A 17760-nucleotide genomic window follows, 5' to 3' on the forward strand; every position below is an offset into this window, starting at 1 on the left:
ATGATAACTCATGAAAGGCTTGACCGATCTGAATAATTTTTGGTACACAGGTGTAACATCAGAAATTTTACAGGGTTCCCACAGTCAGGGAAAAGTCAGGGAAAAAAGTATTTTTTTCAAGGTCTGGGAAAAGTCAGGGAATTTTGTAATTGGTCAGGGAAATTTGGAAATTTAGCAAAAGTCAGGGAAATTTTGAATCAGAAGTCAAAAGCAGGAGAATATTTAAGTTGTGAAAAAGTAAAAAGAATGAAAATAAAAGGCAAAGGCAGTTTCTTTTCTTTTGGCGAAACCAAACATTTAAAAAAAATACAGTCTGTTAAATAAAATTATTTTTAACTTTTAACAGAATTAAGACTGTATGAATGCTATGAACTGTGTAGTCCTGCATAGTTGCAAATTTATTTCATCATTTTACCATATAAAGCAATAATAAAACTTTTCTGTTATTTATGTTTGTATGGAAAAGTTACTTAAGAAAGCTTATTACATACCATTCTTACATGTTTACTATTTTCTTTACTCAAAATTACTGCTTACAGATTGTAATGTGCAGAATATTGCTATTTTGATTTATTTTATATTTAAATAGACTTTAGTCTTTTGGTCAACTCTGCTTAGTAAAGATCAAAACTAGTTTTCAAGTGCAAAAGTGTTTATGGAAGTTCAGTGTTTAGTAAGTTTGAATGGTTATTAGTGGTGGATTTTGTTAGAAGTAAAAGACTATTTTAACAGAATTCTTTGCATCATCTTAATTTTACCCTGTAATATTTTAGAATTCAGCTAACAGAGAAAGACTGAAAGATTAAGAGATGTAGAAAAGATGCAAACAAACTGCATACTTAGGGTGGATATTAGGACTTATTTGGCATCATAGAAAAACAATTAAAAATGGAAGTTAAACAAAAAAGAAATCAAACACTAATACCATTGTACATATAAAGGGTGTAAGTAAAGTTTACTACAGCTTGAAAAGTAAATCAGCATGATACAAATGTGTGAAGTAAGATTTGTTTAGTCATTAAATACTGATATGTTGAGGCATTTAAGCTGAATAGTATTTATTGTATTGAATTTTCAACTTTTGAAAATAAACAGGCATTTCTGCTTTTAATGATTCTATGTCAATCTTTAATCATTATTTGTAGAATGCAAACACAAATACTGAAATGTAAAAAGAAACAAACAACTTCTAAATATATTGTAACATACATTATGCTATTAAGTCTACAAATAGACTACCCCTATTAATTATGTGAAAAATGCCATTTTCTACAAAAATATAGTTATGAATAAAGGCAAATTTTCATAGAATGTTGTACATTTGTCTGAACAGACACAGTACAAAAATCCAAAACTTGATCATAGGTGGTCTTTTAGTGAATAGTATGGACCTTTCTTGTTGTCTGTTACATCACACTAAAATAATATAGCGATCTGTTAAAACTAGAACAAACTATCTTTACACCCTTTAGTTATCAATATAACAAGAAACATGGTAAGGGTTGGCTGATGGGGGGGAATGGAGGCCACATTTACCAATAGATGACCAGGTAAGCGTCCCAGAACGCGAAAGTTTTGGTCAGGGAAAATTGGAGTTTGGTCAGTGAAAAGTCAGGGATAAGTCAGGGAATTTCGCTTTCTCTGCTTTGTGGGAACCCTGGAAAATACATGTGTAACATCAGGAAATACAGGTCAGGTTCGACTTTGGGGTCTGTAGGTCAAAGGTCAAGGTCACAGTGACTCGGAACAGTTAAGTGGTTCCGGATGATAACTTGAGAACGCTTGGGCCTAGGATCATAATTTTAAGTACACAGATGTAACATCATGAAGTACAGGTCAAGTTTGACTTTGAGGTCTGTAGGTCAAAGGTCAAGGTCAAAGTGACTCGGAACAGTTAAACGGTTTCCAGATGATAACTTGAGAACGCTTGGGTCTAGGATCTTAAATTTTTGTATACTGGTGTAACATGATTAAATACAGGTCATGTTCGACTTTGAGGTTAGTAGGTCAAAGGTCAAGGTCAGAATAACACGAAACAGTTAAATGGTTTCCAGATGATAACTTGAGAACGTTTGGGCCTAGGATCATGAAAATTGATATGAGGTTGGTTATGACCAGCAGATGACCCCTAATGATTTTGAGGTTAGCAGGTCACAGGTCAAGGTTACAGTGACCCGGAACACTTAAACGGTTTTCGGACAATAACTTCACAACGCTTGGGACTAGATCACGAAATTTAATAGGGAGGTTGGTCATGACCAGCAGATGACCCATAATTATTTTGGGTTCCAAAGGTCAAAGGTCATTTAAACATTTTCCGGACAATAACTTGAGAACGCTTGGGCCGAGGATCATGAAACTTCATAGGGAGGTTGATCATGACCAGCAGATGACCTCTATTGATTTTGAGGTCAGTAGGTCAAAGGTCAAGCAAGTTCAGCTTTGACATTGGCTTAGTTCTGTGACAAGGCCATATTGTAGGGGTATAATTCATCACTCCTGTGACAACTCTAGTTCTATCTTCAAAAAGTGAGATCTTTGAATTTATATCCCTATAAAAAAGCTATTGTGGCCGATACCATGGTATTTCATGCCTATTAAATCATTTCTCACCTTCGAGTGCGGGAGGTCGTGGGTTCGATCCCCGGCCGCGTCATACCAAAGACGTAAAAAATGGTACTAGCAGCTTCCTCGCTTGGCGCTCAGCATTAAGGGGATAGTGCTATGACTGGTCAGCCTGGTGTCAGTATTATGTGACTGGGTGGGGTATCATGCCACGTGTCTACGGCGTGATATTCCAGTGAGGCAGCACTATAAAGTTGGGCATTGTGCTCACTGCTACAAGTAGACACCGTCGTTTATATGACTGAAAAATTGTTGAAAAAGACGTTAAACCCAAACACACACACACACACACACACACACACACACAGTATATGTAACTATGGAGCAAAAAAGGAGTAATCTTCATAGCATAAGAGTAAATGTATTAATTAAGTTACATGGGTAAAAGGATTGCGCCACATATTAAGGGTAATTTTATGGGCAAGTAGGTTTAATATTTTTGTGGAATTTTATATTTACTGTGTATGCCGTCATCAAGATACCAGTAAGGTACGTTTCCTAAAACAAAGGTCTTTATATTCTGTCATTGAAATTTTTAATTTTCTCTCCAATTATGTTGTGAAAATAATGAAAACAGTTGCACCATTTAGATGTTAACACAGATAATGTTCTGATACAAAGACGTATCTTTTTCAGGGGTGCTTTCCATGCAAGTCTTGGATGACTGGATGCACAGTGCAAGTTTCTAGAGTTTATTCTGGAGTTGACATATGAACAAGTGGATATAAACAATGCAATAAGTGTAATAGAATCAGTCAGCATTCTGGTACACAGACATATATTGTGTCAGGAGAGAGTGTATTGTTGTAGCACATCAGACAATGGTGTAAATGCCAGGTCTTGCTTTGGAGGTCTGTTTGCAAGTTTACTGAGAGGTAGTGATGGTTTATCCAGGAATGGAGACTCTAGCCGAGATTCTTTGATGTGCAGTTTGTTAAAACTTGTTAATAAATTACTTCAAGTGAATTTTCCAGCACAATTTGGGCGGAGAGTGTCACTAAGTGCTGATAATCTTGGTTGAAGGCCATTCACCAGGTTTATCTGAACCAGTTACCGACTCCACCAAGTTGTCACAGGCTCTGGCAAGTGCTTCAGCACCACATGCTATAAGTTTAGTTGGACAATCAGATGAGGAGAAGGTTGGTCAGGCAACAGAACGTAGTGAAACTGCACAGACAGACGAACAAAAAACTGAAAGTGCTCAACAAGACCGAGCCAGTTCGGAACCACAGGGCATTAACCTGGCAGACATTATTCTTAATCGAAGAGCTATAATGTGTAATTTTATACAAGCTTTGAGCTACTGTAACAGTAGCACAATGGCAATGTTACTTGGCAGTAGTGGAATGCCAAGCAATATGCAGGACTCGTTCACAGGGGGAGATCCCCTGTCTGTAGGGGATGGTATATACCAGATACTAGTTATGTTGTCTCGGCAGTGTAGTGATAGTCGACATCTGATGGAAGCATTGTTCCTATACCTGTCTGGGGGATTTATGTCACATGGTGCTCCCTCATTGTGCTGACTGTCAGAGCCTTTACTCTGGTTCATACTCAAGGTGCTGGATTCCCAAAAAATGTTGAAACTCTTCCTCGATAAAGGTGAGAATTGTAGAACATCTCTTGGGCACAGATTTAATAGCATTTGAATTGTAAATTTGGCTAAACATGTATGTTAAAGTTCTAAACATTCTATTAACTGTAGATTGTTAGAATAACAGCATATTTAAATAAATCTAGCATAAGGAGAGTCTCCAAAACTAAGAAATATAGTGCAAGAGTTCAGCTGGCCTTATGATTAATAAATAATGTCCTTGCAAATTGTATTTTTACATGTTATTCTAACCTGCAGAAAGAAAATGGGCTCTAGTTCTTGCATTTGATACAATAATTTTCAGTACAGAATGGCGTGCTAGAGTGTTATATTAAGGTTAACTGGAATGTAAAGCAGCACTTCATTAATTTCAATAGGTTGTAGAGAGCTATATTAAGGTATTAACAGGACTTTTTCCCTTCTATAGTAGTGGCCTTCTGAAAAGATCTTTCTGACAGAAAATGTCTTTCAGATTATATAATTTTTCTCTTAAAGATTTTTATTTGCCTTCATCCAGATACAGAGCTGTTTTGCCCAAAATAACAGGCACAGGTCCCTTCTCTTAGTGAAAACTGCCTGTAGTAATTCATATTTTAAGAAAGTACTGAAAATTTATATTTGTTCAGGTGGGGTTGAAGTTGTATGCTGTAACTTTGTGAACTGTAACAGTCGTATAATCAGCACGAGTCCAAGCCTGATATCAACCATCATGCAGAACATGAATGGACAGGGCAGCACTGACAAGAAAAAGAAGTGAGAGTCTGAGAACCCTGAGGGAATTCAAAACTTTGCTCCTCTAGGTAGGTACTCTTTTTAGCTCACCTGAGCCAATGTCCATTGTGCGGCGTGAGTCGTGCGTCGTCCGTCCGTCAGCATTTCCTAAAAAAATCTTCTTCTTGAAAACCACTGGGCAGAATTACCCCAAACTTCACAGGAATGATCCTTGGGTGGCCCCCTTTCAAAATTGTTCAAAAAATTGAATTCCATGCAGAACTCTTGTTGCCATGGCAACCGAAAGGAAAAATTAAAAAAATCTTCTTGTCCAAAACCACAGGGCCTAGGGCTTTGATATCTGGTGTGTAGCATCATCTAATGGTCCTCTACCAAAATTGTTCAAATTATCTCCCTAGGGTTAACTATGGCCCCGCCCCGGGGGTCACATGGTTTATATAGACTTATATAGGGAAAACTTTGAAAATCTTCTTGTACAAAACCACATGGCCTAGGGCTTTGATATTTAGCATGTAGCATAATCTAGTGGTCCTCTACCAAGATTGTTCAAACTATCCCACTAGGGTCAAATATGGCCCTGCCCCGGGGGTCACATGGTTTATATAGACTTATATAGGGAAAACTTTGAAAATCTTCATGTACAAAACCACATGGCCTAGGGCTTTGATATTTGGTATGTAGCATCATCTAGTGGTCCTCTACCAAGATTGTTCAAAAATATCCCACTAGGGTCAAATATGGCCACGCCCCAGGGGTCACAAGTTTTACATAGACTTACATAGGAAAAAAAGTTAAAAAATCTTCTTGTCTGAAACCACAACACTTAGACCTTTGATATTTGGTTTGTAGCATTGTCTTATGGTCCTCTACCAAAGTTGTTCAGATTGTACCCCTTAGGTGAAAAGAGGCCCTGCCCTGGGGGTCCCAAGTTTTATATAGACTTATATAGGAAAAACTGTGAAAATCTTCTTGTACAAAACCACATGGCCTAGGGCTTTGATATTTGGTATGTAGCATCATCTAGTGGTCCTCTACCAAGATTGTTCAAATTATCCCCCTAGGGTCAAATATGGCCCCGCCCCGGGGGTCACATGGTTTATATAGACTTATATAGGGAAAACTTTGAAAATCTTCTTGTACAAAACCACATGGCCTAGGGCTTTGATATTTGGTATGTAGCATCATCTAGTGGTCCTCTACCAAAACTTGTTCAGATTGTACCCCTTAGGTGAAAAGAGGCCCTGCCCTGGGGGTCCCAAGTTTTATATAGGAAAAAGCTTTAAAAATTTTCTTGTCAGAAACCATACGACCTAGGCTTTTGATATTTGGTATGATGCATTGTCTAGTAGTCCTCTACCAAAATTGTTCAAATTATGCCCCTGTGTTTAAAAGAGGCCCCGCCCTGGGGTCACTTAGTTTTTTTTGTGAGTTGTATAGGAAAAATACTTAAAAAACATCTGATCCTATTTCCAAGACTATTTAATTATAATTACCTGATGACCCCAAGTAATATGATGTCACTTGACTCTGACCTTGACCTACTGACCTGCTTTCTTGTTTTTTTAAGATACAGCCTTGAAATTTTGATGACATACACAGTTTTGCACACAAATCGTAAAACTGAATTTCATTGACCATGAATATGACCTAGTGACTTTCTTAATATTTTATCATCAGTTTGACATTTGAAACATGTAGCTCATATTATTCAGGTGAGCGATCCAGGGTCATCATGACCCTCTTGTTTTTGTGTGTGTGTCATTGTTTGATGTTTTTCAAACTATTCTCGTCTTAAGGTATTAGATCACTAATAGAGAACCTCCTTTTTGAAGAGTATTCAATTCCTACCATAAACCTACTTTTACTGCAGTTCTTAGGGGGGCGTAGGTTCAAGCCCTACTGGGACCAATTTTATTTTTTCTTATTTTCCTTTTTTTCTAGGAAGTTTTTACTTCTTTCAAGACTTATTATTGATTTCTTGTACAAAAGTGGAAAAAGATGGATCTTATAAGCGATTTCTTGGTGTTCAAAGTGAATCTACTACTTAAACAGAAGGGGTAGAGTTACACATCTTTAAAAATATTGAGTTACATGCGGTGAAAGTTCTCTATTTTGCTTTCACTCTTAGATTATATATTGTGGAAGAAATTTAGGTAGGTTTTACGTCTGCCCTAAGGTTATTTTTAAATGGAGTAAGCAAAATTCAAAACAGAAATATAGCATTCGACCTTATTTTTTCAATGTTGAAGTATGAATTCTGTCTCATTAAATCCGTTTACTTGAGGCACCATAGAAAAAATGATAGTGACATTTTTATGCCCCCAAAGGGAGGCATATTAGTTTTCAACTGTCCGTCCGTTAGTTAGTTCGTTAGTCACAGTGTTAACTTTTTGCATGAAGGCACTTTACTCGCAAACCAGGACCTTCAAACTTCACATGCTGATAGTGCTTATTGAGTACACCACCCCTACTGACTTTGGGGTCACAAGGTCAAAGGTCAAGGTCACAGGGACAAAGTTAACTTTTTGTATGAAGGCACTTTACTCGCGAACCACTGCACCAAGGACCTTCAAACTTCACATGCTGATAGTACTTATTGATTACACCACCCCTACTGACTTTGGGGTCACCAGGTCAAAGGTCAAGATCACAGGGGCCAACGTTAACTTTTTGCATGAAGGCACTTTACTCGCGAACCACTGCACCCAGGACCTTCAAACTTCACATGCTGATAGTACTTATTGAGTACACCACCCCTACTGACTTTGGGGTCAAAGGTCAAGGTCACAGGGGCCAACGTTAACTTTTTGCATGAAGGCATTTTACTCGCAAACCACTGCACCCAGGACCTTCAAACTTCACATGCTGATAGTACTTATTGATTACACCACCCCTACTGACTTTGGGGTCACCAGGTCAAAGGTCAAGGTCACAGGGGCCAACGTTAACTTTTTGCATGAAGGCACTTTACTCGCGAACCACTGCACCCAGGACCTTCAAACTTTACATGCTGATAGTACTTTATGAGTACACCACCCCTACTGACTTTGGGGTCACCAGGTCAAAGGTCATGGTCACAGGGGCCAACATTAACTTTTTGCATGAAGGCACTTTACATGCAAACCACTTTATTCAGGACCTTCAAACTTCACATGCTAATAGTACTTATTGAGTACACCACCCCTACTGACATTGGGGTCAGCAGGTCAAAGGTCAAGGTGCTGCGGGTGCATTTGTCACCATTAGTGACAGCGCTTGTTATTTTGTGTTTTATAATTGTTTACCATTAGTTTGATGTTTCTTTTATTAAAATTAATGGTAAAATAAGTTCTCTGCAAACGTTTTGGATAGTGGCTATCACTTTGAAATCTGTCTCTACTTGAGCTTGAGGAGATACCATAAGTTACACAAAATTTATAAGAAACGGCATGGTAAAAGTTGTTTAAAAAATGCAAAATAGTGCAAAACACGGTTGCCTTTCAGAATATACCAAGCAAAGGCCATTTTGTAAACATTACTATTAGTGACCTAATACCTTAATTTATTTCACACTATTTTGGAACAGCATTTCATTTTGGTAATGACTCAATTTTATGTTGTGTTAAGAAGACAGATGTCTTTAAAGTTTATATTGAAATAGCTGCAAGTTGGATAGTTTTTCCTTTTGTTTACCAAGAGAATTATATATTAACAGGGACCATAGTGTCATGTAGTCCTACAGCATCTCCAGCAGAGGTTCTTATTGTGTCTACACCACAGCAGAGGAGGGCACGATCTGCACCATGGTTGTATCATTTCTATCCTGACGAGGCTTGGGTTGATCACAAGATCACGCTGCCATTTGCTATACTCTTGAAAGAAGTGCAGATTCAACCTCACAGTCCAGCTCTTTCAAGTAGGTGATTTTTTTTAAATGGACAGATTTCAAAACATCAATCAGACTTAAGGTAGTGGACATGAAATGATATTTGGCAAAGGTCCAATTACATATTCTCATATCCTTCTTTAGCATTCTTCAGCTGTTGTTTTATCTCAGACTTGCATGAATTTCCTAACTTACTGGTGAATACTGAAATCACATATGGACCACACATAATTGAATGAAAATACATGTCCGAAGTATTTTGTGACATCAATTTTTGGCAACTCAGTTTGTTTTTTTCTGTCACTTTTCAATGTTCAGGTCTGCACAATTAATTTTAGTTGCTTACAACCATTACTAGACTGCTGTTAAATCTGATAGTCTAAAAAAAATCTGATAATTATAAACAAGCTTGAAGGTGAATATTCGCTGTGATATTATTAAATTATTTTTTAAGTTGAAAGTTGAAAAATGCATTTTAAGGAAAATGAATTACCCATCCTTAGATGAAAGTGTTCACTGTTATACTTAGTTTAATACAAGGAATTATTTCTGGTTTGCAGCCTGTCCAGCATATGTATCTTTAGAGGCAAGCCAAGATGGTGTGACTACATTCCCTCTTTGTGCACCTATGAACACCAGCAGTCTTGTTTTCATTAAGTTACAGCTACAGAGATCAGAGGTGGTTACTTCAGTAACAATAAGGTTACATCGGGCACATGACTCCATGACAATAGGGCTGTCACAGATACTTCTGATGGGATATAGTGCATTTGGAGAAGTGGTTTACAAAACAAACAATCTGTTCTTACCAACAGAAGATTTCGTCTCGAGATCTAGGTAAGCTTCGAAGAGCTGTCTTTGATTAAAATCTTTGTTAGACAGATATATGAGCCGCGCCATGAGAAAATCAACATAGTGGGTTTGCGACCAGCATAGATCCATACCAGCCTGCGCATCCGCGCAGTCTGATCAGGATCCATGCTGTTCGTTAACAGTTTCTCTAATTGCAATAGACTTTAAAAGCGAACAGCATGGATCCTGACCAGACTGCGCGGATGCGCAGGCTGGTCTGGATCCATGCTGGTCGCAAACCCACTATGTTGGTTTTCTCATGACGCGGCTCATATTATCGTGGAACATCTTTAGCTGTACAGTTTTGGAAAGACTAAAATATATTGTTAAGAGAGGTTGAATGTCACATTTGAAATGAAATATTTATATTAAGGATTTCAACCTTAAGAGGTTCACTGTATTAGAGCCTCTCAGATTATATGGTGTACATTCATGAGCAGAGTTTGCATAAGAAACTTGCAATACAAGGTATTGAGACATTTCTTATAGAAATATTATCTGCAAGATATACATACATGTAATTGTATTTCCCTGTAAAAGCTATGTGCACTGACATATACATTCTGTATTTCAGTGTTGGTTGGATAAGGTTATTGCACCACTGCCTGGTGTCTCAAAAGGAGATGGAAAAAATGGTTGCTGAAGCAGCGGCCCCTACAAGAGGTTTACTAAATACATGTACAGCCCAACTAGTGTCTCTCCACAGTATACTCACCTACCATAGAGGCTGTTCTGCAGAAACTTGGACTCCATTCAGGAGAGCTGGGTCTAGCTTTGATAGATAATATACTGAGAAGTAATACGTCAGTTTCTGACGATGGTGAGTGTCTGAATCAAAATTTCATTGTTTTGATACTGAAATAGAACAGTCATGAGTTTGCTCCGTTTGTATGTTTGAACTTCCCAACAAGGTACTTTAACAAGTCTCTTTACAAAATGTATGTTAGTGTCCTACATATTTTAGCTTTTACAACAAAAATCAGTATAATGCACTCAGTTTTTGTTTTAAATAACTGAAATCCTTTCTTCTATTAGTAAACACTGTAGCTAATCAAGAATTTTGATAAAGTTATATTTGGATATGTATGTATGAGGGGTGTTCAATGAAAATTGCTCTAATATGGGTGGACAGATAGCTCAGTGGTTTGTACACTGGCCTTCCAATCCAGAGGTCGGGGGTTCGATCCCTGGCAGCTACTTGGGAATTTTCAGAAACGCTTTTCAGTGTTTCCCACCCAACTAGAGGTGTACTGGTCAGGAACCCAGGCAATCCTTATATGTATCAGTGCTATACACTGGGCACGTTAAAGAACCAGGCTGTCTATTCGCAACGAGCTAGGCTAAGTTAGCCGGACAAGCCTGTATCTGATTTCTGATGTCTCTGTCGTGGGGGCTTTGTCTCACTCTGTCCCTCTGGTCAGATCGCTCTGTGACTATACTAGTAGAGGATGAATTATGCGCCCTGTGTGGCTGCATTTGAACTATGTAAAGCGCCTTTGAACGTGAAATTGATCATGAAAAGGGTGCTATATAAATCTGGTATAATAATATCTTGATATCTGGTCCTATCTATTTTACTAGAATTTGAAAATATGATTGATCAGAACATATAAAATGTGAAAATTTAAATAATGTTCACATAAGTTTTTCATTTTCTCTATGGCAATGTCACTAACTCTATTCTGTCAACTTGAAAAATAGGTAAATGGCAAGTATGTTTGGTGAATACAAAAGAGAATAAGACATAAAATTTGGATGGATGACGTCACATAATGTTGCCAAGAGGACTAGCATTTACTTATCAATTGTCCACAGAAAATATGATTTTGACATACCAACTAAGTAGTCCCTTATCTACGTTATTTGACAGTTTCATTGATTTTTGTCAGCACTTTTCCAGGTATTAATGGAACACCCCTCATATATATCAACTTATAGGCACTATCTGCACTTTACCAGAATGCTTTATTGCAAGCCCATCAACCTTATTATATAGCATGTGTGTAACATAAGGATAAATTTTCAGTTTTCTTGCATTTTCAGAATTAGCCTCACAGTACCTGGGTAAAATGGGAGGTATTGCTAATGAGTCCATTATAGAGATCCTGTACCAGCTAGGAACTGTACAAGACAGATGGACAGCTGACAGGTAACTTAAATAGTTTCCTTTTCACTTTAAAATATTTTATTTTCTGTAAAAGTGTGGATTTCTAAAGTGCTGTATTCTATTAAAAATTTAGAAACTGTTTACTCTTGAAATGGGCCAGACTTTGACCAGTGCCATTTGTTCTTAAATAAGTTGTGAATAGGCATTCATAGAACAGTCAAGTTTTTCAAGTTCTTTTAAATAACATTAATATACATTTAGGTGGGCCGGTGGTCTAGTGGTAACACGCTTGACTGTCAATCCAGAGGTCCGGGGTTCGAATCCCGGTCCAGGCATTGGAAATTTCTGAGATGCTCTCGAGTGTCTCCCACCTAACTAGAGGCCTGTACTGGTTCTTCCCAGGTAAGACGGCTTCGCGTGTATCGGTGCTATACACCGGACACGTTAAAGAACCAGACTGTCTATACGAAAAAGCTAGGCTAAGTTAGCCGGACACGTCTGTACCTGAAAAGTTCTCTCTGTCTGTTCTGGGGGCTTTATCTCACTCTGTCCCTCTGGTCAGATCGCTCTGTGTCTGTACTAGTAGAGGACGATTTCGCGCCCTGTGTGGCTGCAATATATGTAAAGCGCCTTTGAACGTGTTTATCATGAAAAGGGCGCTATATAAATCTGGTATAATATTAATAATAACATTAATATCAGTTACACTTTTACAGGTTAAAAGCCATGTTGCAGTGGTTAGGAGATAGTGCTCGTGTAGCATTACAAAGGAAAGCTGTGTTCTCTGATGAAGGGTTTAGACATATTCCCTACGAGGTTACCAGCATGACCCTGCCCGGCCCCGCCCGTTCTCATGTTCACTGTATAGCAGCTGTGCTGTGGCACAGTAATGAAATGAGAGTGGACTACAACCTTAGTCATCTTGTCACCAAAGACCTAGTCAGGTAAGTTCTATAGTATATTTCATTGAAATCTCCTTAGTGTCCATAGTCCTCAAAGTTTTAAATCAAAATATTGGATTAATAAGCCTAGAAATACTGAATATCAAGGGTTGAGCACAATACTGCCATAGCTCCTATTAAATAAAGGAGTTATGGCAGTATTGCACTCAACCCTCGATATGCATACAGTGACAACTCCCAAGAGCCTCTGAGAATATGGAAAATTAATGCGTTTGTTGTTCCGAGGTTTTTGCTCTGGAGAGATTAATTTACTAAGATTTGCCTGAATGGGAGAGAATATGAATGCAGTTGTAGAGAGGTATTTTGCTGTTTGAAAGTGCCATGAACAGAGGTTATTTTACCAAGAGAACACAGAAACCACAGAAAGCAAAAAAAGTAAACAAATATACATAGCACAACTAACAACCATACTGGTATATCTCGCAAATACAGTTTACTGTTTTCTTAATTGTATGACATGCAAATTGATAGAAGATATAAGTTATTTTGAATTTTGGAATGATTTGTATTTATTTACATTAATTTTTAGCTCATCTGATTTTTTGAAAAAAAATGATGAGTTATTGTCATCACTTGAGCGGTTGTCGGCGTCGGCGTCGGCGTCTGCGTCGGCGTCTGCGTCGGCGTTGCCCGGTTAAGTTTTATGTTTAGGTCAGCTTTTCTCCTAAACTATCAAAGCTATTGCTTTGAAACTTGGAATACTTGTTCACCATCATAAGCTGACCCTGTATAGCAAGAAACATAACTCCATCTTGCTTTTTGCAAGATTTATGGCCCCTTTTGTACTTAGAAAATATCAGATTTCTTGGTTAAGTTTTATGTTTAGGTCAACTTTTCTCCTAAACTATCAAAGCTTTTGCTTTAAAACTTGGAATACTTGTTCACCATCATAAGCAGACCCTGTACATCAAGAAACATAACTCCATCTTGCTTTTTGCAAGAATTATTGCCCCTTTTGGACTTAGAAAATCAGTTTTCTTGGTTAAGTTTTATGTTTAGGTCAGCTTTTATCCTAAAATATCAAAGCTATTCCTTTAAAACTTGCAACACTTGTTCACCATCATAAGCTGACCCTGTACAGCAAGAAACATAACTCCATCCTGCTTTTTGCAAGATTTATGGCCCCTTTTGGACTTAGAAAATATCAGATTTCTTGGTTAAGTTTTATGTTTAGGTCAACTTTTTCTCTTAAACTATCAAAGCTATTGCTTTAAAACTTGCAACTCTTGTTCACCATCATAAGCTGACCCTGTACAGCAAGCAACATAACTCCATCCTGCTTTTTGCAATAATTATTGCCCCTTTTGGACTTAGAAAAATCATTTTCTTGGTTGAATATTATGTTTAAGTCAACTTTTCTCATAAACTATCAAAGCTATTGCTTTAAAACTTGCAACAGTTTTTCACCATCATAAGTGGACACTGTACATCAAGAAACATAACTCTATCCTGCTTTTTGCAAGAGTGATGGCCCTTTTTAGACTTAGAAAATCATGGGTAGGACAATATTTCTATTATAAAAAAAATCAGATGAGCGTCAGCACCCGCAAGGCGGTGCTCTTGTTTTATCTTTCGGCAGTGATTTAGCACAGTGTATTGTATAACCTTAATTAACTTGCAGTGAATCGTAACTCAAAATTTGTTATTAAAAGTGGATATGTTACGTTCTGACCCAAAAATGTCTCACAGTCTGCCCCAAAAAAGCCTTTGTAAACAAAATGAATACTGTCACCGTACAAGTATAGGTCGAATTCGTGTATAAGACGCAGTGACAAATATCTACAGATTTCTGGAAAAATGCTTATACCTGTGTATTGCTTGCAGAAAAAAAGGAATCTCAAAAATATGTAAATTTGTAATGAAATGCGATTTTTCCAGCATCGGTCGGCCATTGTTATGGCAACCGTAATTTTAACAAAGTTGTGAAAACAACTTATTAAAATCGCAAGGTGTGATACTACTAAATTGACAGTTCCAATGGAATTTATTTCGAAAACATGGGTATTTAAAGTTTTGTCTAAATCATCACCTTCTCAAACATCTAATTATTGACTCATGTGTTGCGACAACTTGTAATTATGGTTGGTTTGATGTACTTGCAAATGTGTGAAAACACTTTGGGAAAGTTTTACGCAGGTTTTGCTAAAAACTTAATGATAAGTTATAGAAATGCGTTGTAAAATATATTTAATAAAACACAGCATTTCTTTAAAGCTTTTGTGGGAGCTCCTAATTTTATGTTTTATACAAAATTCAGTTAAGACGTCTTAGACTAAGTCCCGATACCAGATTTTACCTATGCCCAGGTCATAGGTAGTTACTCACCTTGAATTCTCTTCAATGTAAAGGTATGCGGTGTAAACAAAGATCGATTTCTTAATTTTTTTGAGCCAGGGAAAAATGTGGTCTTGTCCTATACCCATATATAGGTCGCAACGGTCCTTCCTGACCAGAATCTTGGTAAGGAAGTTCTATACTCTTACGATGACAGTTTAAAATTTGAAATTGCTGTTTATTCTGTTAAACTGAAAAACTTGCTTTCAGAATTTAAAGTGCACATACTTGTTTCTCATTACAGTGTATCTGCACAGTTAATTTGGGCTCTGTGAAAATAATTTTGCTTTAACCTATTGCAATATTCAGTTCCATTCCATTATATACATGAGTAAGTGTATACTTACTGAGTTGCTTGTCAGTCAAAAGTCAACATTATTACATTCTGTTATTATATCTTTATATAAATTGCAGATCCGTGGTTAGTGCTTTTGATTTGTCAATAGTTCAGAAAAGGTCTTCAGATATGAAGTCAGAGACTGAGAAAAAAAAAAAAGAACTTTATTTCTAATGACATGTAATAAAGCTTTTACTGAATGAATGCTGGTCAGTAGTCAAAACTATTGGCTTGAGGTCCAAAATAAGTTGATACTATTAACTCACGGTCGGAATGTTTTATCACACAACATTAGGAATGAATTTCAAAGTCTTTTCCAGTGCTTAAACCAAGCAAACAAGTCAATAACAGGACCACAGACTGGAGATTTAAATAAGAAGTCATGTAATAATGAACTGTTATTGTATGTTGCTTGTATAGGTATGACAGTAACAGCGGACATGGTATCTGCAGTATTAAACTTCTTCTCTGAGATCTCATCCCTTCCTGCTATGAAGGACTGGCTCGGTGGTGCTGATGGTAACATATTCTGGCCAGTAGTTCTCACTATGTTGTGAAATACACCTTTACACAGTCCAATATCTGTGACAGCATTTCCACAGAAGTTTGAGGTAACTATTTCTCCTTCTGTCTAAGTATTTAAATTCAGTATTCCTTGTAGTTGACTTAACACATTTCTGTAGGTTATGATAAAGTTGTTGATAGTAATTTCACAATTTGTTTCAGATTTTCAGACTGATATCTGCTGTTAAAACCTGTTCAAAGTTCTAAACCATGCATATGACAAGAACCTGACTTTAGAATTGACATTTTGGGGAATTTGTCCCATCCCATCTTACAATGGAATAGTACAAATCTTCTTGAGACTAAAGAGTCTCTATTCTTGTCTTATGTAATTCAAAGATGATATAATGTCACACAAGAGGAATGAAGAAGCAAAATCCAAGTACAAAATATAAATATACATAAAAATATGAGTAAAATATGGGTTTATTGTTATAATACATGATGGTTGTTTCCCAGTTGAAACATCAAATATTGGAGGCACTTTGATATTAATTTAGCGTCTACCTTAATTTTTTTACAGTTAATATCAGCAGAAGAGAGAGCGTGTATAGAGACAGCTTCTGTGAAGTTTTTCCGCAGTGTGATATCTTGTCATGTACCCAATCAGATGTTGTTTGCTAAAGTTCTTTATGATGTCATCAAAGAACAGGGCTCAGCTAATAAAGCTGGTAAGTTAAAATACAGACTTTGGTTAAAGTTTAGTAAATATTTAAAACTAAGAGTTTAAATAAATGTTTTAAGACTGTAGTTGTCCAAAAGACGGGTAAACATACAAAAAGGAGATGGGCATTAAAAGAGTGTAAACATTCACAAATGTTGTTTGTATAAGTCATTTATTAAAACAATTTCCAGTTAATTATGTCTCCCACTACACAGTGGTGTGGGAGACATATTGATTTACTCCAGTCTGTGTGTCTGTCTGTCAGTCTGTCACAAAGCTTATCCGCACTCTAAGTCGAACATTTCTCATCCGGTCTTCACCAAACTTGAACAAAATGTGTTTCACCATAAGACCTCAGCCAAGTTTGATAACTAGCCAAATTCGCTCAGGCACTTTTGAATATTGGCCCTTGAATTACTGATTGGATCCACTCGCGCTTTTCTCAAAAGCATCTCTAGTTCAGTGCTTGAACTTATTTTTTACTGTGCTTAGCTATTCATGTGTACATTGTGTACTGTTTTACACCTAATACACAGTACAGTTAATACAAACATGTTAATTTCATATTTACGTAGATACTATGAAGTAATTGTTCATATTACTACTAAATTTATAGGAAATTGTTTTGTCTAATTTATGCTTTGTCTAGATGACAGGAGATATAATTTCTTATTCAGCTGGTTTAGGTATCTGCCCATTGTCTGGGTTTACAAGAGGACTTTTCCTTCAAGTTCTGCTGGAAGATGAGAACATTCTAGTTGCATTCCGGGCTGCACCCAAACAGTATCACATCCATGTGCCCACATCTCAGTGTTGTTTGCAGCACCCACAGTTTGGGGCTGGACGAAGGTTTAGGACAATGCTAGTCAATATGCATGTAACTGTTGGGGAACTTATCAACAAAGTTTCAGGTTTACATTTAATTACTTTATTTGATAACTTGTATAGCAATTAAAGATCGATAAAACAAAACACAAAACTATTGTTTGTAGTCCTGATGCACAACAGAAAAGGAAAGCTAAACCATTATACGCTAGCAAGAATAAACTCCCTTTCCTAGAAGGTGCTTCATGTTCCGAAAACAGTCAAACTGCATAAAGTTTATGCTTACAAAAGTAGAAATT

At 37.0% G+C, this 17760-nt stretch overlaps 1 protein-coding gene and 1 long non-coding RNA gene across 2 annotated transcripts; both read left to right on the forward strand.

Annotated features, from left to right (window-relative positions):
* Positions 1–4202: 4202 nt before the first annotated feature.
* On the forward strand, positions 4203–12711 carry LOC128546952 (baculoviral IAP repeat-containing protein 6-like). Its single transcript, XM_053518381.1, has 6 exons — positions 4203–4227; positions 8646–8846; positions 9377–9653; positions 10243–10488; positions 11712–11817; positions 12492–12711. Exons 1-4 carry the CDS (start codon positions 4203–4205, stop codon positions 10451–10453), a joined length of 714 nt encoding a protein of 237 aa, XP_053374356.1. The 3' UTR covers positions 10454–10488; positions 11712–11817; positions 12492–12711.
* Positions 12712–15838: 3127 nt separating this feature from the next.
* LOC123531277 (uncharacterized) lies at positions 15839–17535 on the forward strand. Its single transcript, XR_006682385.2, has 3 exons — positions 15839–16019; positions 16496–16643; positions 17314–17535. It is a non-coding gene; the product is annotated as an uncharacterized LOC123531277 (long non-coding RNA).
* The last annotated feature ends 225 nt before the right edge of the window (positions 17536–17760 follow it).

Source organism: Mercenaria mercenaria, chromosome 11 (genome assembly GCF_021730395.1).
Source record: "Mercenaria mercenaria strain notata chromosome 11, MADL_Memer_1, whole genome shotgun sequence".
NCBI lineage: Eukaryota > Metazoa > Mollusca > Bivalvia > Venerida > Veneridae > Mercenaria > Mercenaria mercenaria.